General features: G+C 36.3%; 1 protein-coding gene across 2 annotated transcripts in view; it reads left to right on the forward strand.

The window, feature by feature from the left end:
• The first annotated feature begins 857 nt into the window (after positions 1 to 857).
• Positions 858 to 21,918, forward strand: part of SHROOM2 (shroom family member 2) — a 236,421-nt gene continuing 215,360 nt past the window's right edge. For both annotated transcript variants that reach the window (XM_056808024.1, XM_056808025.1), the window contains exon 1: positions 858 to 1,561. In XM_056808024.1, the coding sequence (XP_056664002.1) occupies positions 1,328 to 1,561 (234 nt within the window). In that variant the 5' untranslated portion in view covers positions 858 to 1,327. The remainder of the gene's footprint in view (positions 1,562 to 21,918) is intronic.

Below are 21,918 nucleotides of genomic sequence, written 5' to 3' on the forward strand. Positions count from 1 at the left end.
TCCCCTTAGGGAGCACTAGGACACCTACGATCCCATCCTTTGGACTTTTTTCCTTTTGCTTTTGGAACAGTTACTGAAATCCTGCCTTCAATACACTTTTCCTTACAAATTACTTTTTGGCCGAATCACTGTTCTCCTTTTCGTTCCCACCTCTTCCCTTTTTCTCCCTTCTCCACTCCCCGTCCCCCCCCCTCCCCCCCCCCCCCAGCCCTTTAGTCTCTTCAGGGCCTTGGCTTCTGGGAGACTTGAAACACACGCCCAGATCCCATGGCCTGGGGCTGCAGCCTAACTGAGGAAAGCAGAGAGCAGGGGTGGAGTGGGATGGGGTCTTATCTCTAGGTCCTTTGCCTACAGCTTAATCAATCCTCTTCTAATGCCTAGGCTGGCTCTGCCACTTGTGGCTGAAAAGCTCCGAGGAGGAAGAGGGTGGGCCGGAGACCTGGCACGCTCCACCTGCCTTTCTCTTGCCCTCTGGTACTGATGACCTAGGGTGATCTGAGGTGGAGGCAGCGGCAGCAGTCCCTAGAACCCTAGAAGTCTCAGCGCACGGCAGATGGTAGGGAAAACGTGGAAAACTAGAGAGCAGGGTTCCAGTGGACCTGGACTCGGCAGTCCTAGGCAGTGAGGGAGGAAGAAGTTATCGATAATCCCCCTTGGGGAGGAGAGTTCAATTGCCTACAGGAAAAGTTGGATTTTAAAGAAGTTAAGGAAACTGGCTTAAGTACCCTTCCAGCTCCCACCCCGCCCGCCTCCGGAGCAATAGCTAAATCCCCTTTGTGATTTTGCCCCCTCCCCCTCCCAGCTATTTGTCCCTCGGTTCCCCTCCCCCTCGCAGCTAGTTGGCCCTCGCCGCCTGAAGAACAGACGCGGTAGCCCTGGAGTTGCAACTGACACGAACACACACTCACATTCACACTCACACTCGCGCTGGCACGCACCTCCCCCCTCACCCCCAGCCTTTGCTTTTATGAGTTAACCACGCTTTCCAGAAGTTGCTGCTCAAGTTTGCAAATTCCTCTCGGTGGCCAGCAGCTCTATCCAGACCCTCAGTTTCCTCCTCCCCCTCCATCTCTTCATTCCCTTCTTTTGGCCAAATAAAACCGGATCTGGGCCAGGAGAAAGGAGGAGGAGTAGCTAGAGGAGGGGGAGGGAAGCCGGAGACGGAGGGGTTGAGAGGTGAGGGGGGAGTGGTGGTTACGCGCACCATTCATGGACTCTGGCTGGGACTGGTGGTCATTGCTCCGCGGCTCCTAGTCCGGCGGGCAGTTGCTCAAGGGCGCTGGGGCTGGGAGGCCAGCCCTCGCTGCCGCTGCGCCTCCCGAGCGCCATGGAGAACGCGGAGCTCCGAGGCAGCCGGCAGGAGCGATTCCCAGACAAAGATCCCCGGCTCAACCCCTTGTTCGCGGATCCGGGGCAGCCACAACCGGCTCTGATGATGGTCCTGGAGCCCAGGGGGACGGACGGGCACAGAATGGTGGAAGTGTTGTTGACTGGAGGGGCTCCCTGGGGATTCACCTTGAAAGGAGGGAAAGAACACGGAGAGCCTCTCATCATTACGAAGGTAAGCTAGCGTTCAGGAACTAAGCGAAGATTTAGGGTTGGGAAGGAGCGGGGGAGGGAAGGAAATTCTGGCTCAAGATGATCATTTTTGACTAGGGTTGGGTACTGACTGGGTGATGAACTCCAGAAGTTTCCTGAAGCTGGGTTTGCTTCTGTGCTCTGATACTTTGCGCGCCTCCTTCTTCCCCTACCTCATGACAACAGTGATAGTACAATGATATTTAATGATCACTATTAATGCCTATTGAACTAATCTACAGTGTTAGTGGGGGGAATTGTTCAAGATTTTCCCAGGAGACGGGGATGTAAAACAGGAGTAAAGCCATTATATCCGACGTTAGCATGACTTGTGAATTTTATTTTAATTAAAGGGAACAAATAGGTGATTGTAAAAATTAAGTTCCACCATGGACTCAGGTTTTGATTTTCTTTTATCAGATACATGAGATTTGTGCCCGAGTTCCTAGCTCCTGATGTCTACCGCTATGGGGTGGGGTCCCAACGTCCTTGCGGCCACCCCCCTTCCAGGGGCACCCATCTCTATTTCCTCTTATCCCTGATATTGACCTACGGTTTTGCCCTTTACACCTTTCCCCCTTCCTCCTTGTCAGTGACCTGCACCTGTATTGGAAAGGCAACAAGTTGTTCTTAGTGCTCAGGAGCAAAGACATGGGGTGAGATGGGGGGAGAGGGTAGAAGAGGGAGAAAAAGACTTTTTGCAATGAATCAGAAATTCATAGGCTCCCCCTCTTCGCATGCCCAAACTAGAAACTGTTGAGGCAAACTACTGCTTCTTATTCTTAATATACAAATATTTACTACTAAGTTCCTACTATGGTGAGCACTTTAATTTATCAGATCTGTAGAGCACACCTAATTTTTTTTTCTTTCCAAGTAATGCTCCAGAATTTTTTTTCATTGTTCATTGCTTTCAGTTCACCAGAAGGAACTTTTTCTGGCAATTTGGTGGTGATTTGGGTTGCTTTTTGGAGAATTATACTTGGGTTGAACCTGTAAAACAACAACAAACACCAGGAAACTTGTTTAAATTCCTTGTTCCTCTGCAACTCCAAGATAAGATTAAAAGAACCATTTGAATTTACTGTTTCTTGTTTTGCTGAATTATATTTATACAAAGCAATTCCCAAGTTAAAATAGTTTACGGGTTGATTTCTAAGTGGAGGCTTTAGCTAGAGCTTAACCTAGGGCCAAAGTTCCTTTTAAAATGTAAAAATTGTTGGCTACCAGCAGCTTTTTGAAGGTGACTTACTGGTTTTCTCCACATTCCTTCCACCCCACTGCCGGAAGAATTCATGTGACTCCTAACTTTGTGTGCTTGAAGTGACTATAGTCTAGGAAGGAATATTGCTTTGTTATCCAAATTACCCAAATGTGACTATAAGGCTTTTTATATCTTTGTGAAGGTGTGGCAACCGAGGGAAATTCCCCTGGGAGACTTACTTAATACAGTTTTGAATTTATGTACAACCTAGAAAAGAGACCATAGTTGTTAGGCAAAATAGTTAAATCTCATCTTAAGTTTAATTAGTTGGATCCTTTCAAAGAATATTGACAGTAATAAAATGCTTTTACATTGAACCTGTGTGTATTGTGTGCAAATTTATATCTTATCAACTTTAATCATCAGTGTCCCACATGGTCTATATCCTTAGGGAGTATTCCTGATTAGTAAACTTTGTTTTTTATTTTGTAAGACTGCCACATGTATATACATTGGTCTATTGTTTTTTTTTTTTAATAAAATGCAACAGTACATAGAAAGGCATAAGTACATTGTTTAAAGTACACTTGATTGTGGTAGTATAATGAGACATGATGTATCTCATTGTATTCTTATTGGAAAAGCATAAACCACTTTTAAATTCAGTTTGGTATTACTGCCAAAAAGAAAATTATGGGCAGAAGAAGAGAATCACAATAGCCCACTCTACCTTTTCAAAGTAACCTTGTATATTCACTTATATCTCTCCTACTTTACCTGTTGCAGATGCTCTCATTCTAGGGAACTTTAGGAGGTGGTGAAACAATCAGTAAAACCTGGTGTACTTACAGATGGCAAGAACTTTTAGAGTACTATTTGGAAGTTCACTTTTCTTTATTCTTTAATTTCCCATAAATTCTTGTGGCCATCAGTTAGAACTTTAAAGGTAAAGTTTAGAATGAAAATACACATGCTTCATTGCAGTCATGCAGGTAGGGTAATATACTATTTCTTCCATCTTTCTATCTTAACTCAGGGTCTTGGAGAAATGAGTAATGGTTATGTCACAGTTGAATTATTTTAAGAAAAGCAAAATATATATTGGAAAGGCAGCCATGAAGTCAGGAAGACCTGGCTCTGTGACCCTGTGCAAGTCTCTTACTTTCTCAGTGGCAAGGCAACTCTTTTTTTTAAACACTTACTGTGTTGGTTTTAAGGCAGAAAAACAGCAGTAAGGACTAGTGAGTGGGAGCAAAGTGACTTGCCCAGGGTCACACATTTAGGAAGTATTTGGTGCCAAATTTAAACCCAGGACCTCTCATTTCTAGGTCTGGCTCTCAATCCATTGAGCCACCTTCCTGCCCCAAGGCAATTTTAAGACTAAGTATAGAGAAGGTGCCAACCTGCCATCGACACAAATAGTATCCTCATCTGGGAATTATAAATGAAATCAAATATATGAAATCCCTATTCCCAAACTATCCCAGATAATGTTCCTTATTCATTCCTTAGCTCAGTGTTCCAAAATTTGCATGTGGTCACTCTACCTGCTTTATAGATGGAAATTAAGTTATTTCTAATCACTTAAGTTTCCAATGAACACTTCTAGTTTGACCCTTTGTTTTTTGTCTTATTTCAGTCATGTCTCATTCTTCTTGACTCCATTTGGGGTTTTCTCCATAGATACTAGAGTGATTCGATTTTTTCTTCTCCCAACTCCTTAAAAAAACCAAAAACCCATACCTTTCATTGTAGAATCAATCAATACTCAGTATTGGTTCCAAGGTGGAAGAGTGGTAAGAGTTAGGCAATGGGGTTTAAGTGACTTGTCCAGGGTCTCAGAGCTAGGAAGTATCTGAGGCTAGTCTTCCAACTCATTTTATAAAAGAGGAAACAGGCAAACACGGTTAAGTGACTTGCCCAAGGATCATAAAGCTAATAAGTTTCTGAGGCTGGAGTTGAACTCAAGATGACTCTTCTGAACTTCAGGACAAGTGCTCTATCCACTGAGCCACTGACCTGCCCTGACCCATAGTTGGCATGACATTATTTATTTCTGTCTCTCTCTTTTTTTATCTAGGTATGGAAAACTAATTTTTGTGTGTCTTTGTAGCTGTTTCTGAGTTTGATTTGGAATTGATGCTTACCAGCTAGTAGTGCAAATAGCAGGATTAGTAACCAACTTCCAAAAACTTTTAGACTTTGTAGAGTCATTTAAAGAATAGAACTTAATTATGCTGAAAACTGTGTGGATCCATGAATGGCATTGAAATTTCTGTTTGGATTGTGTAAAACTACCTTTTTTCTTAGCAGGTAGTAAAACATAAAGAGATTCTGCTAAAAGAGCTGTTCTTTTTAATTTTGTAATCATATAGAAACACTAAAACTTTCAGAGGATGTTCTTTGTATTTTTTCCTGCTTAAAGCTGGGTTTGATGATGACTCATTCCTATATTAGAGAATACATTTATGTATTAAGTGAATTTATAGTAGTGAAGCTATATAGTTTATTTTAATAAAACCATGGAATTTATTTTATTATTAAAAAAAAACTCTTACCTTCTATTGTAGAATATTACATGTTGACTTTTAAGGCAGTAAGGGCTAGGCAATGGGAGTTAAGTGACTTGCCCAGGGTCACATAGCTAGGAAGTGTTTGAGGTCATTTTTGAACCTAGGACCTCCTGTTGCCAGGCCTGGCTCTAGCCACTGAACCACCTAGGTGCCCCCAAACGCATGGCTTTTAAAGTTGAACCTGAAGATGTTGTTTGATACTTAAACCTGGAATTTCCTTTCCCCCTCACTTCTGACTCTTCAAGACTGCTTCCTTTAAGACTCAGCTCAAATCCCATCTTTGATTTTTTAAATTTAAATTTAATTTAAAAAAGTTTTCCCATAGTTATATGATTCCTTGTCTCTCTCCTCTCTTCCCTCCCCTACTCCCAGAGATGACAAGCAATTACACTGGGTTATACATATATTATCACTCAAAACCTATTTCCATATTCATTTTTTAAAGAGTAATCTTTTAAAACCAAAACCCCAAATCATAAACCCATATACACAAGTGATAAATCATATATTATATTTTCTTCGGGATCAAATCCCATCATTGAAGGAGACTTTCCATTCTCCCTTTTCCCCTCCCCTACTGCCTTCCAAAACTCTGACATTACCTTCCATCCTATCTATCTTGTACGCATCTAGTTATTTACATGTTGTCTTCTCCTTTAGAATGTGAACTCTTTGAGGGCATGGACTGATGTGTCTGTGTGTCTGTATCTTTCTTTGTATAGCTCAGTGCCTGGCACATTGTAAGTTTTTAATAAAAAGCTTAGGTAAAAGATTATTATCTCTAGTTTAAAAAAAGTCCATAGTGCTTTGCTGAATTCAAATTTTTAAAGACTGAGACAATGTCATAGTTTTGGCTTTAGTGTCAGAAGTTTTGCATTCATATCCTCCTTCTGAGGCTTATTACCTTTATGACTGGGCAAGTCACTCAAATTTTCTTGGCCTCAGTTTTCTCATCTGCAATATGAAGGGGTTGAATAAGATGGTCTCTTGAGGTTTTTCAGTTTTAGACCTATGGTCCTATGACTTCTGGATCTTAGCCATTTATAAAATGGATTCTGGGCATCTTTGATCCTATGTGCCTGTGATTTGCCCAGGATCATCACTTTGGGAGAAAAAGGTTAGAAGCTATGTTTTACCTGATAGTACAGTAGCATGCATTGTAACTTGATCTTTTTCTGGAAATATACCTTTAGTCATTTGAAATTAGACAATTCCTGGTAGCTCTCAAGGTAATCATGCTTGAATTTTGTATTCAAAATATCTTAAATTAAATTAAATTAAAATTAAAATTTTTTTCACTTATCCCTCCACTCTCCCCCAGGCTCATTTGCCCTTTCTGGTGGTATGTTTGGAGACATCTGGTGACACAAATGTCTTTGTGAAAGGCATTTTTCTTTTTTGAGTCCAGCAACCCCAAGCCCAAGCTCGGGTGATGGCAGAGGGTTTTATTTACATAGCAAACACTAAAACAAATATTTGCTTCATTTATATTATGTGGACTGAGGGAGAAAGGGAAAGAAAACTGTTTGGTTCTAAGTTTTCCTAAATAGCTAGCATTTGTTCTTGGATATATATATATATAGTGTGTGGACATGGTAAGTCTGACGGGGTCTCTGTTTTACCATTAGCAAATTGAAGGTAGTAATAGTATACCATCTTCCTTCTGAGAGGCATCCTAAGAATTCAGGAGAGAATGCCTGTAAAGCATACTTAACAAGGTCCTCTAATGAAAGGGGTTAACAAAATACAGAACCTGAATACTATGTAAGGAAATTTGTAACCTGAAATTGGTATGACTAACTTCTTTTACAAGTGAATCTAGAGATTAGGGAAATCTCAAATAGTTTATTCATGAACTGGATAAAGATAAATTGAACGTGTCAGATCTCAGATAATGCAATACATTGGGACACCTCTGATACAGGTGTGAGGATAGGGCTCAAGCTATTACATGCTAACCATATTTTATATCATATCTATGTACAGACGTATGTATATATAATTTCACCGTGTAGTTGATATTTCAGAGAACATCATTTGATTGGTTGGAATCTGCATAATTAGAGAGCATTGGTACCCAAATTCTACCATACCTAGCGTACTGTGAAATAAAAACTATCAGTTTTCTTTTAAGTTATACATTAGATTTGATGGGAAACTTCAGGGAAAGGAGGTTAATTTCTAAAAGGTGCAGGGTAGAATATGAATGATTCAGAGAAAAATCCATCCTGCCTTTGGGAAAAAAAAACAATTCTGTGCCATGTAGGCTCTTCAAAGGGTGGATCTGAAGCTTCATCTTTGTATAAGATAGAGTGTGATTTATTCAAGAATTTTATTCACACATCCCTCACCTATCCTAAATCAGGTTTGGTCAGTTCTTGAAAAGGAAATGCTACAGGAAATGGTAGTTGGTGATTCATTAGGAGGCATTTTGAGTGAGTATTAAATGCACTAGTTTGGTGTTAGCAAACACCCTGCTGTTAGAGGAATGTTTTAGTATGAATGAGGCCCCATTCCCAGTTAGTTGCCTTCTTAAAATGTGAGGTGCCTAGCTTTAATAATAGTAGTATAACCTAGAAGTACCCCAGGAGATGAATGACTCACTAAATTTTGCCTTGACCCTTTTATCTTAAAATCCCTTCCAGTTTTTGTCTATACCTGAGAAAAGCTCCACTCTGACCTTAAGTGTAGTTTTTAGGCTGACCTTGAGGAAATGGGTCAATTTTAGGGTGAGTGAATTCTGGTGATTAGAATTATAACCGTTTGAGCCACTTAGCACCTAGATAGGAGATGCCACAGACTCCAGAAATGGCCTAACCTCTTTAGGAGACACTAAATTCCTAACACACTAGGAATGAGTATATTTGGGATCTTTTGGGTTCAAAGGCCCTGGATAAGAGTAGACTTCTTAAAATTTTTGAATTTAATTCTAAAACATAGGATGAACTGGATTGGCCTTTTTTTGAAGTGAGTGGGGGCAGCTTTGCTGGGTCATTTGTCTTCATGGACATTTTTATCTTTCTTTGGATGAGGTAGAAAGAGTGACAGAATTGGAGCCATAGGGCATGGATTCAGACCCTTTCTGACCTTGGGCAATCACTTATCCTCTCCAAATCTCAGTTTCCTTTTATGTTAATTGAAGAGTTTGGATTAGATGACCTCTAAGGTGCCATCTGATTCAAATTTATTTTACCCTCATAACAGGAACACTTCCTAACTTGGTATGCCTTAAACAAGAATTTTTATCATTACAAACATCTAAACATTTCCATATACAAAGTACTAGAAAAGGATGATTCTATATGAAACCATGTAAATATTATTTTTTAAAGTAATACATCAACTTAAAAATGGTAGTTATTAGCCTTGCCTTTCCTGCCTGTGTCTTTTTTTGAACTTCCATCTACTTTTTTCTTACTATTTGTGCTTCACTGATATTTTTTTTTTAAATAAAAAATTGGATTGCTATCCTGAATCCTTTCCACAGTGCCCTCTCTCCCAATAAAAGCCTCCCCCAGTAACAAATAAGTTTAGGGGAAGAAAACAATTATTTTAATTGTAATCTGAAAATGTATGCCTAAACTTGATTTTATCATTCTATTAATTAGAATTATAGAAGCCTTTTAAAAAGTGATCCACAACAATCTTGTAGTCAGTGTATATATTTATCTCTTGATTCTGCTCAAAATAAGCATTCCTTCCCTAGTCTTACCTAGAGCATGTTGGAGCTATTAATTTCCCTTAGGTAGTCTGTCTGGTATTTTGCTTTCTTGTACCCATGTCATAGGAATAGGGATAAGCCCTGTGATTTCACTGATCTGGAGAACTCTCAGATAAGGACCTCTCTCTACCAGTGCTGATAATAAGCTTTTTCTAAAACTTAAATTATTGGAAAGATCTCTAGAGCAGAGGTTTCCAAAGTGTGGTCTGAGTTTGCCAGTGGATCCAAGATGTCAACACTATTTTTCAAATTAGCCCACAATGCTATTTTCCTTTTTCACTCTCATTCATTCTTTCATTGATAAGATTTTTGGAATCTGAATTAAGAAACCACTGCTTGTTAAGTTTGGATATAATTTTGGATGGATATCCACAATTACCTCAAAAGGCTATTAAAATACTCCTCCCCTTTCCAACTTTAATATATCTATGTGAGGCCAGATTTTCTTCATGTATTCCAACCAAAATAGCATATCACAATAGATTGAATGCAGAACCAGAGATGAGAATTTTGCTGTCTTCTATTCAATCTCACATGAGATTTGCAGAAATTTGAAAGATTTGCAAGAATGTAAAAACCAAACTCAAATCATTCTATTTTTGTTTGTTTGTTTTAGGTAATACTTATTTTTCATGAAAATGTTGTTGTGTTAAAATGAAATATTTTATCATTGCTGTTTTGAGATAAATTAAATATAATTTACAATCAGTTTATTTACATTTCTAATATAAATATCAGTAGATATAACCTACATAAATAAAAGCTTTTGGAATTCTTAATACTTTTAAAAGTGGAAATGGGTCTTGAGAACAAAAGTTATGAAAGTGCTATTCTAGACCACCGAGACATTAATTGTCTTGCTCAGGATCACATAGTATGTGGAAGGTGGGACTTGAACTCAGATCTTACTGACTCCAAGGCAAGCTTTCTATCCATAACACTCCACGACCTCTGTGCTGCCACATTGTCTATACCATTCTCCCCCAAATATGTTATAAGCTCTAACAGGACAGCAGAGATTCCTGAGCAGTTTCCCTGGACTCTAGTCTGCCTGTTTCCAAAGGGAGTAGTCGGCTTCTGATTGGTGGGGTCTTAAGGCCAAGCTGATTTGCTGGACCCTCGGGGAATTCCCTTCTTACATTCTTTCTTGGTGCTGTGGCAACACCTTTTAATGTACAATTGATGCAGTCTTTGTCATGCTTGGGTTAAATACTTGTTTGAGCAGCTCTAATCTGTTAAAGGGGATCCTCCATTTGGCCAAATTGTTTAGTTGAATGTTATGAGTGCAGCAAAAGCAGAATTTATTTTTATTTTATTTTTTAAAAATTTTATTTAATTAAGAAAAATTTTCCAAGGTTACATGATTCATATTCTTTCCCTCCCCTCCTCCCTCCACTGGGTTTTACATGTTCAAGACCTATTTCCATATTGATATTTGCACTAGGGTGATTGTTTAGAGGAAAGGCAGAATTTATGTGAGGTTTCCCAACCATGTTTCTTTACCCCATAGTGCTCCTTACACATAGCAGAAACTTTAGTAAATCTTACGAAGTTGAATTTTAGTCTTTGAGCTATTGTTGTCAGAGCAGTCCTGAGTGCTGGAATATGCTTCTGAAATAAGCGGCATATATGCCACATTTGTCTTGTAGTGGCTAAGGTGATCAAGGAATTGTGTTTTTGTGTTTTGTTTTGTTTTTAATTCTTACCTTCTCTCTTAGAATTGACACTAAGTATCAGTTCTAGGGCTGAAGAGTGGTAAGGGTTAGGCAGTTGGGGTTAACTGATTTGACCTGGATCACATCACTGGGAGTGTCTAATTCAAATCTGAACGCAGGATCTCCCATCTCCAGGTCTGACTCCCATCTCCATTGAGCCATTAGGCTGTCCCCAAAGAATTTAATAGAACAAATTATGAGTTACTCTGATGGGAACAAAGTATAAAATTGGGGATATAAAAATACATAAATATCCCCTTCCTTTGGGGAGGAGAGAGAAAACAAATACAAAAGATAAATATGATAATAGACTGAAAAAGATAAATGCTATCAAGAGATTTTTGTAGGTGTTCAAAGCAAGGAGAGCCACCTTCATGAAGTCTTTATTTCCACTCCTCATGGATGAGATAAGATATTTTTGAGCTAAACCTTGAAGAGTGGATAAGATTTGGATGGGATGAGATGAATTGTAGGAGAGGGCATTCCTGGCAATGGGAATAACATGAAAAAAGGTATAGAGGCTGGAAAGTTTGGGGGGTGTTTAAAGAAGTGGCTAAATTACAAGGTCTATATAATGGAAGATAAGGCTTCAAAAGGAATATACAGGTCAATAGTATAAAGTATACATAGTATAAAGGATCTGGAATGGAAAGACTCTCTTTTTGAAAGTCTTTTGTATTGTTTGGAGTCTCCTGGAATTTCAGGAGATTACTTAACTCCACATACAATATTCTATAGCGATCACAAGATTTAGAGCTGAAAAGGATCTTAGAATTTTATTTTAAACTCATTTTACAGATGAAGGAAATGAGACTCACAAAGATAAGGGACTTGTCCAAAGTCAGATGGGTAGGCAATATATGAGCTAGGAACTCAAGCCAATGTTTTCTGACACAAGGTCGGTTCTCTTTCTACCATACCACTTTTATTTCAGAACATATTGCAATTTACTTATTGTATTGAGGTTAAAACAGTAGAAGATTATTCTAGGAAAGGGCGCTGAAGAAGGATCTTGAATCCATGCTATAGGAAACTGGTTGAAAGAACTGTGGATTATTTATTAAGATAAAAAAAGAGGGTTCAGTGGGGACATCATTATTGTCTTTACATATTTTAAAGGTTGTCATTTGGGAGAGGGATTAGACTTATCTGGTTGGACCATATGGTACTAACTGGCAGAAATGCCAGTGAAGTAAATTTAGGGTATCTGGTAGTATCTCTTAACAAAAGGATCCAAAAATGGAATGGGATGCCTCACAAGTTAATGGGTTCCTCCTTTATGAATGTTCTCTAGCAAAGGTTTTATGGAAATATTTTGGTAATGTAATAAGGATTTTCTGAGGGGGGGTGGGGATGGAACAAGTAGTCGAGGTTTGTTCTAACTCTAACATTTTGTGATTCAATGGTGCTATCAGAAATTTTAGCAATAAAAAATAATAGTGCTTGGGTAAACTTATTTTAAAGATTTTTTTTTTTAGTTTTACAATGTAAATATATTAAAATGGCATCAAAACCTATTTGTGTTGTTTTAAGGGTAGTTGAATATTCAACAAAACTGGGAAGCACCATCTACATAGCTTGCAGTTCTAAAACATCAGTAAGAATGTTGTCGACTTGTATATATGATGGTAACCTAAAACTACACATAAATAAATTTAGAACTCCTAAAATTCATGAAGTCAAGGCTTGTTTTATGGCCTGATTATAGATATATAAGGAGCGCCAAGTAGAGTACCATACTTAAAAGTTAGTAGAAAGAAGTGAGCATTTCCAACCACCATGTGCCAGAGCTGGTACCATATTGAGTATACAAAGTTGCAAAACTATGGTCTTTGCAATTCACTAAGCTCATCTACATTCCCATCATCACAGTTTCATTGCATTGGGTGCTGAGGAAAAGGAAGTATGAGGGGAGATGGCAGCTTGCCTGAAACCATATACTAAACTGATGCCAACTTAGGAGGCTTTACATTTTGATCCCTTTTTTTTCTTTCAGGTGTTAATTAACTTGGTTCATGTACTAAAAATGCTAAGGGTATTTAGAAGAGTCAAAACCTATAAACTAAACTGTATATTCTATTTGTGTAACACCAGGAATGAAAACTTGGCAGTCTACTGATTTTTTTTACATATTCTGGCAAGTTAAAAAATATTTCCCTATACTTCATAGGAAAATATGGTAGTATGATAAGGAGTTGACCCATAAATAATAACTCTTCCTTATGAATTGGTTACAGCCATTGAGCCAGCATTTCTTCTCTCACTTGGATAGGCTATTGCTAGGTTTCTTACTTGTGAGGTGTTAGATATCTCAGTGGATAGAGTATTTTATAGTTGTCTTTTTGCCAAAAGTGTTTTGTATCAGCATGCAAATAAACTTGGACTTGTAGCTGAGTTCTTAGGGAAACTTAAGAGAATCCTTGCCAACTCACTAGCGCTTTTGTTCATTGCACATTTGTGACATGGTTTTAATTGACTGGCTTTAGCAGAAGAAAAATGCTAAATAGACTTTTATTCAAGTTTTGCCTCATTTATTTTTTCAAAGATTGCAATTAGGAATGGGACATCATTTATTTATTTATTATTCAAGCAAAGTTATTCAGTAAACTGCAGATCTGAGAGGCAGGTATTGCAAATGGTAGTTTCTGTTACAAGCCTCAAATTGACCTTTGTTAGACTCTTGAGGGAAAGAGTTATTATTGACTGCATGGTATGTTGACTTTTTACCTGTACTACATTTGTAATAACATTGTCCTCTAACTTAGATCTATTTGAGAGAAATTATTTTCTATTTTGGAGCCATCTAACTATCTAACTATCTCTATCATCTGTAATCCTTCTTATCGCTATATATTTATAGATATAACATATACTTTCTACTTGTGTTGCTATATATTTATAGATATAACATATACTTTCTACTTGTGAGAAATTTAGTATGCATCTATTTGAACAGATGTATATCTGTAGGGAAAAATTATTCCAATACTTTAAAAGATTCATGTATTTTGTATGCCATATTTGAATCCTATGGGACATAATTCTGGAATTCGATATAAAAACATTTCTTCTCTGAGGGGGGAATTATTAAAAGATCAAGTTGGAATTGCTTTTGGCCAATATCTATTGCAAAGACATGCAGAATAATGAGCAATAAATTATGTAAAGATCAAACAGAACAATTGTAGAATGTTTTGTAGAATAGGTTAACATTTTGAGTTGTTTTTTCTAAAATTAATCAGACAAATACATCAGATCATTTTAACTGTAGTGTCTAATGAAGCTTTAACTTCAACATTTAAAACACTCCTTGCAGATAGATTCGAACATGCTTGCCTATAGTAACATCAATTTATGGCATGTATTCTGGCCAAAATGTCCCAAAGGTTTCAAAATAGGTACCATGGAAAGCTCTCTCATTCAGGGACCTAGAGAGTTGCTAGTTAGTGGTATCAATGGGCAGTTAGTTCTTGAGGCTTAAAGTAAGGAAGATAGTTCAAATTGGCCTCAGACACTTACTAGCTGTGTGACTCCAGGCAAGTGGCTTAACCCTGTTTGCCTCAGTTTTATCATCTGTAAAATGATCTGGAGAAGGAAATGGCAAACCACTCTAGTATGTTTATCCAGAAAAATTCAAAAAGAGGTATAGATGAGTGAGATACAGCAAAAAACCCCAACAAAATATATCTACATTTGATTATAGCAGTGGTCAAGTTTTGGAAGGAGATTGTCTTGATGACTTGCCCAAGTTAAGGAAAATCAACTAACCATGTAATTAATCTTATTGTGGTCATTTAAAAAAATAATTTTTTTCGTATTTTCACAAAATGAACTTTTAAATAGCCAAGACATTCTCCAAAATACAATTAAGCAAAATTCACCAATCACCTGATTTTAAGAAGGGACACATTTTTTGCTTTTACAGTTAGTTGAGAACGAAAAGGATGTGTCCTTTAGCTTTGAACATATTATTAGTATTCCCCTAGTCATTGACCAATTTTTGTTGTTTCTTAGTATAGCCTTCATTTTATTTTTTATTTTGAACTTGGAATACCAAAACATAGTTTTCCATATTCAAAGTAGAATAGAAAAATAGCATTATGTATGAAACTACAAATATATACAGCTTGCTTAAAAATACACACACACACACACACACATATATATATAAAATCAATGTGTTTCAAAGCTTCTAAACTTCCTTCTGTTCTTTGTACACTAAAAAAAAAATCATTTAATTAATTGATTTAGAATATTTTTTCCCACGCCTCTTCCCTTCCGGTCTTGGAGCTGATAAGCAATTCCACTGGGTTATGCATGTGTCATTGTTCCAACCGTATTTACATATTGTTCATATTTACAGTAGAGTAATCTTTTAACATGAAAACCCCAATCATATCCCCATCGAACCATGTGATTGATCACGTGTTTTTCTTGTTTCTGTTCCCACAATTCTTTCTCTGGATATGGATAGCGTTCTTTCTCCTAAGTTCCTCTGGATTGTCCTGGGTCATTGCATTGCTGCTAGTAGAAAAGTCAGTTACATTTGATTATGCTATGATGCATCAGTTTCTTTATACAGTATTCTCCTGGTTCTGCTTTTTTCACTCTGCTTCAATTCCTGGAGGTCATTCCAGTTCACATGGAAATCCTCCAGCTCATTATTCCTTTCAGCCCAATAGCATTCCATCACCATCAGATACCACAATTTTTTCAGCCATTCACTAGTCAGTGGACACCCCCTCATTTTCCAATTTTTTACCATCACAAAGAACAACTATAAATATTTTTGTACAAGTATTTTTCCTTATTATCTCTTTTGGGTCAAAGGGTAGATTTTTTTTAAAAAATCCTTTGCACAGAGTTCCAAATTGCCCTTCAGAATGGTTGAACTGATTCACAACTCCATCAGCCCTGTATTAGTGCTACATCCCCTCCAACATTTATCACTTTCCTTTGCTGTCATATTGGCCAATCTGCTAGGTGTGAAGTGGTACCTCAAAGTTTTTATTTACATTTCTCTAATCAGGAGGGATTTAGAACACTTTTCCATGTGATTATTGATAGTTTTGATTTCTTCATGTGAAAACTGCCTAGTTGTGTCCCTTGACCATTTGTTGATTGGGGAATGGCTTGGTTTTTTTTGTATATTTGACTTAGTTCCTGTGTTAAAGGATCACTATTGCAAATATGAATAACATGGAAATAGATTTTGAACAATGATATGTATAATCCAATGGAATTGCTTGCAGCTCTGGGAGGGGAGAGGTAAGAGGGGTGGAAAAAAATAATGAATCATGTAACCATGGAAAAATATTCTAAAAACAATTTGACTTAGTTCCTTATATATTTGGGAAATTAAGTCTTTGTGGGTGTTTTTTTATAAAATTTTTTCCCCAATTCTTTGCTTTCCTTCTAATTTTGGTTGCATTGGTTTTGTTTGTATAAAACCTTTTTATTTTAAGGAATCAAAATCATTCATTTTACCTTTTGTAATGTTCTCTCTTGCTTGGTTTTAAATTCCTTCCTTTCTCAAGGATCTGACAGGTATACTATTCTATATTCACCTAATTTATTCATGATTTCATTCTTTCTATTTATGTCATTTTGTTCTTTGTACATTTGAAAAAAATGCTTCAGTGACCCTCTTTCCTTTGTTTTTGGAGAGAGAACAGTAACATTATTGTAGCTCCATTTAATGAAAAAAGAAAAAGAAATGTGTAATCAAGCCAAATATCTATATATTTGCCATGTCCAAAAAAGTGTTCTGTACCTTTTGAGACCATCGCCTTTCTGCAAAGTTTATCCATTCTAAGAAGGTAAAGGTTTTAAAAAATATATGTAATTGTGTCATTATGTTTATTCTATCTTAACTCTGAATTATGTTGTGTAAGTCTTTCAATAGTTAAGTTCATTCAGTATTTTAATAGTGCAGTTATATGCTATTACATTCAAATACTGAGTTTGTTCAGAAATTTGCCAAATGTCAAGTAGTCAAAAAAAAACAACAACCTCAAAACAAAAAGAGCCAGCTTATTGAATGTAATTTTTAATGAATGATTAGTTTGCATTTAAATAGGTTGAATGATGCTCTAGGAATAATCGGGATATTCCCTGGATCCATATTATAATAATTCACTTTTATTAAACATTTTGGGTTTACTAAGTACCTTAATAATGTCAACTAATATTTATATATCATTTTAAATTTTGCCAAGCCCTTTACCTTAATTGTCTCATTTGATCCTTGCAACCTCCCTGGGAGATAGGTCATGTTATGAATCCCCATCCTTTCCCATTTTGTAGATGATGCCAGATTAGAAGCTTTGAGAGGTTTAGGTGACAAACAGAGACACAGAGTTAGTAAATTATCTCAGGAAGTCTTTGATTGCAAGATCCAGTGTTTTGTCCAACAGTTTACCTGACAATAGTCCATTGAAGGTAGGTGGTGACAATATTATTATAACCTATTTCTAAATGAGGAAATTGAAGTTGAGAGAGGTGGAGGGACTTGTCTGAAGTCTTGCAATTAAGACTTGAACATACTCTTTCCTTTCTATGAGGCTACACTTAACAGTTTGAGTGAAGTTTTAGTTTGTGAATCCTGCTTAGAAGAGAAAAATGACATTGCTTTAAAAATTATTTTGTATATATTTAATTTGAGTTTGTTGTATAAAGGCATCTCCAAAAAACAAAAACAAAGGCCAAATAAAACCAGCATTTGTGAAACTAAATCCTTTTTTTCCTATACTCCTTTTTTGCTACTTCTGTTACTTCAATCATGTTTAGGTGTTCTGGATCTAGGATGGAAGTTTTTGGAGAAAATTCCTGGGCTTAAAAACATAAATGTACTCCTGTTTTGAATCTATTTTGTATTTCCTGTATTGATTTAGAAACAGATTTTTGACCAATATGCCCCAATAGATTTATGAACATTCTAGTAGTAGTCTAATAGGTGTTTTCTTTCTCTTTTGGCAGTAGCCAATATTTGGGAGGAAAGCAATAAAAACACCACACCACTCTAACTAGTTGGGCAACTGTGAAGGCACAAAAAGGGAAAATTTGATGTTCTTTATTGACTCCTTTAGAATCTTGTACCCTCTGGAACTGGCCTCCACAAATATTTTAATTTACAAAATTACTAACCTTGTAATCAGATGCTATTTTGATTTTCACTTGCTTTTCACCCAGAGAACTTATTGGTACTTTGCTCTAGAATGGAAAAGAGCCAAACTAAAGATAGCATCTTCTCTTAATAATCAGCATAGGACTTCTTTATGGCTTGTTGACTGGATGGCTTTTGTCAATGTGTAATTGTGGAATGCAACCTAATTTTAATATTAGTCTAAGGAAAATAGGGTTGTAGAGATGTCTTCTTCCAGAAAACTAAAACAAAATAACATGTAATGCATTCCAAAGGCTAACTGGAGATATTTCAAGTGTTTTGTATTATGTGTGCCATTGTTTTCTCTGTTACCCCAGATGATCTTTTAAAAATTATTCTTTAATATTATTTTGCTCTGGAAACTATTTGTAATAGCTAAAAGAAAATAATGTTCTTTAGCTAGGTTAATAAGGAGATTGCATAAGTTTAAATAGAAGCTGTAATTAAGTCCTTTATAAAATTCTAATTTAAAAATCTGAAAGTTAGAAGAATGTCAGAAATTGTTTTAGTATTACAAATATTTTAAAAATCACAAGAAAATTTTGAGACTTTTAACTTGACACTGAGTTTTGCATAAACACAGATCTGTATTTATTATTATGCAAGTGACAAAAGTCAAAGAAAAAGCAAGAATATAAAAAATAAAATAAAATACAAATCAGCTGACTTGTGTATTTGAAAAATCTTTAGAAAATAATCATCTCAGATCAATAAAGATCATATTCTGTTGAATGTCACTGCCTTGCTAGGTAGGATCTTAGAACTTTACCTGTTTTCTCTCTATACCCCTTTTTTGTACGATTGATTATTTTGTTAATTACCACCCCCTCTGGATGTTTTGCCACATGTGCCTTTGTTTACATTGGACATGATCTATAGAACTATCTCAACTTCCAGTTATAGTACCCTTTTATTCATCCTGTTGCTGCTGTGTGTGTGTATATCTATGTATTTATATCTCTGGGCTATGCAGCTTTAATTTTCCATTTCATTGATCCAATTCATTGCTCTCTATGCTTTCCAATAATTTCTTTATAGTGTTTTCATCTTATAAAACAGAATATTCCCTTTTTTGCCTTTATCTGCATGTATTTCAATATTCTTAATCTCTTGACTGAACATTACATAATGTTCTTTAGTTTATTCCTTAAAAATATTTGTAAGTACATTTCTCTGGTAGAGAATATATAAAGAATTAATTCAAATTTATAAGAATAAGAGCTATTCCCCAATTGACATGGTAAAGGATATGGGCAGGATGTTCTGAAAGGAAGAAATTAAACTTGTCAATGACCTTACAAAAAAAAAAACCTTCCAAATCACTAACTAGAGAAATACAAATTAAAGCACATCTGAGTTTTCCCCTCAAACCCATTTTAAATTGTGAAGATGATAAAGAAAATGACAAATTTGTAGGTAATATAGAAAACAGATACATTAATACACAGTGTATCTGTGAATTGATCCAGCCAAATCCAATCCAGATTTGATGAATTAAGAAAACAGTTTGAAACCATGTCCCCACAGTCATTAAAATGTGTATGCCTTTTTACCCCAGTCATAATGCTACTCTATTCCTCAAAGACATGAAAGAAAAAAGAAAAGGGACTCATGTATAAAATATATAGTAGGTCTTTCATAATATCAAGATCCTAGGAACAGAGAATGTTCCACTAGTTGAAGAATGGTTGATCAAACTATGGTATGTGAATATAGTGAAATACAATTGAGTCATGAGAGATTACCAAAGGAACAGTATCATCAAAGAAACATGGAAAGATTTGTATAAAAAATTCAATAGTGAATTGAACAGAACCTGAACTGATAGAATAAATGTATTAGAAAGACAGACAACTTTGAAATTTAAACTTAAGAAATTTCTTGGATCACTCCTGTGATCAACCATGGTTCCCAAGGACTGATGATGAAATATGTTCCCCATTCTTTACCCACTTGACAAAGTGATTGGTAGATATATTTTTAGACATGACCAATTTGGGGTATTTGTTTTGTTTGACTAAATATATTTGCTACTAAAGCATAGGTTCTTTTTTTTTTTTCAAATGTAGAGAAGGTGAAAGGGAGAGAAAATTAAGTTATGTTTATTGAAAAATAACTTGAATTTTTAAAATGGTCCTCTAAATTATGGTTTCATTTTGCTCACATATTTTTTTTGTAAAGACCATTTCCCCTTTAAAGTCTGGACCCTTTCTGGGTCTATCAGCCTGCCAGTTGGTACTTCTTTCAATATAGTTCTGTACTTTCAGTTCGGAGACTATCAATGTTGGCAACGTCTTAGAAAAGCATAAATTCAAGTCCTCTTGATCTTCTTAGGACTGAGTGTTTTAATTGTGCAGTATACAACCTTTCCAAAACAAGAAAGTCATTCAGCCAAACTTTTCTTGCTTTTCTTGCTTGTAACACAGTTCAGGCTTCCCCCAAAACATTTTATTGTTCTGCTGCTACCTTGTTTGTGTCTATTTTGGGGCCCTTTGGCAAGCTCCTCTATGTTGGCAGTACTTTTTCAAGTTCTTGGTTGTGATGATGATGATGATGATAATGATGATGATGTTGATGATGATAATGATAATGATGATATCAAGCATTTATGTAGTGCTTTAAAATTTGCAAAACCCTTTAAAAATACTTTATTTTATCATTACAATAACCCTGGAGGTAGGTGTTCTTGTTACCCTGAATTTTATAAATGAGAAAGCTGAGGTTGAGGGCAATTAAGTGACTTGCCTATAGCTGTACATACAGTTAGTAAATGTCTGAGGCCAAATTTTGATGCATGTCCTTGTAGTTCCATGCCTGGTACTCTATTCATTATAGTTCTACTTAGCTGCCTCTTGGAGAAATGTAGGTGGTAAATGGAGGGGCAGTTGCATCGAAAGGTTATTTTATTTACTCATTTTTGAGAGTGATTTGTGTATACTTTGAGAGTATCCTTAATGAAAATTTAGAATAAGGAGGCTTTTACAAGTAACTTTCTTTGACAGACTCTATGTTAGTCCTATTCATGACTGAGAGCTACTGAGAATACATAATCCCACTGTTGATGGATTATAAAACATTTGATTTCATGGAGCAAAATGTAGCCTTAAAGGCTTTTCAGAAAGATGTCTTGTGCATATATGTTAAGATCATGTGAAATTTCTTGAGTAGAGGCAAGCACAGGCATAATTGCTTTTAGTGATCCTCTGTCAAATGAGGCATAAAATAGGGAGATGTATGCTCACAAAAGCTAATAATTTCTGTCTTGAGGGTGTGCTATACAGAGATCAAGTGAAAGAAAGATTTAGATGTCCTTTAGATATTAAGTTTACCCAGATACGATGCCGATTGCACCAAGCCCTAGAATACTATAGTAGCTCCTCATTGAAATCTGTAATCATTCAAAAGATTCATTTCAATCCAAGAAAAATGAGAAGGAAAAAGAATGCCTGTTATTAGGCTATGATATGTACCTAGATAAACAGGTTTTTAGTATTCTTGCTTAGACATAAAAGGAGCTGGATAGGAAGAAGAAAGTATACTGTCAGTCAACAAGCCTTTATAAAGCATTTACTATGTATTAGGTGATACATAAGCACTGGAGATACACACAAGGAAAGCAATGAACAGGATCCCTGCTCTGAAGGAGCTCAGTCTCCTGGGAGAGACAATATATAAATGACAATGTGCAGACATAGTGTATATAGAGTGATGGAAGGTAATCTCAAAGGGAAGGCACAGGGAAAATGTAGGAGAGGAAATATACTTTCAAAGACCTACAAAAAAGGAAGATTTGAGCCAGGTTTTCAAGAAAGCCAGGTAGTGTGGGAAAAAAATCTTAAGTATTAGTTGAGTCAGTGAAAAAGGTAATGAGATTGCAAGTATTGTGTGCAAGGAACAGCAAAAAACAAACAAACAAAACAACTGCTGGATTTCAAAGTTCCTATAGAGGAATAAAGTATAAG

This window comes from Monodelphis domestica, chromosome 8, assembly GCF_027887165.1.
Source record: "Monodelphis domestica isolate mMonDom1 chromosome 8, mMonDom1.pri, whole genome shotgun sequence".
Lineage (NCBI taxonomy): Eukaryota > Metazoa > Chordata > Mammalia > Didelphimorphia > Didelphidae > Monodelphis > Monodelphis domestica.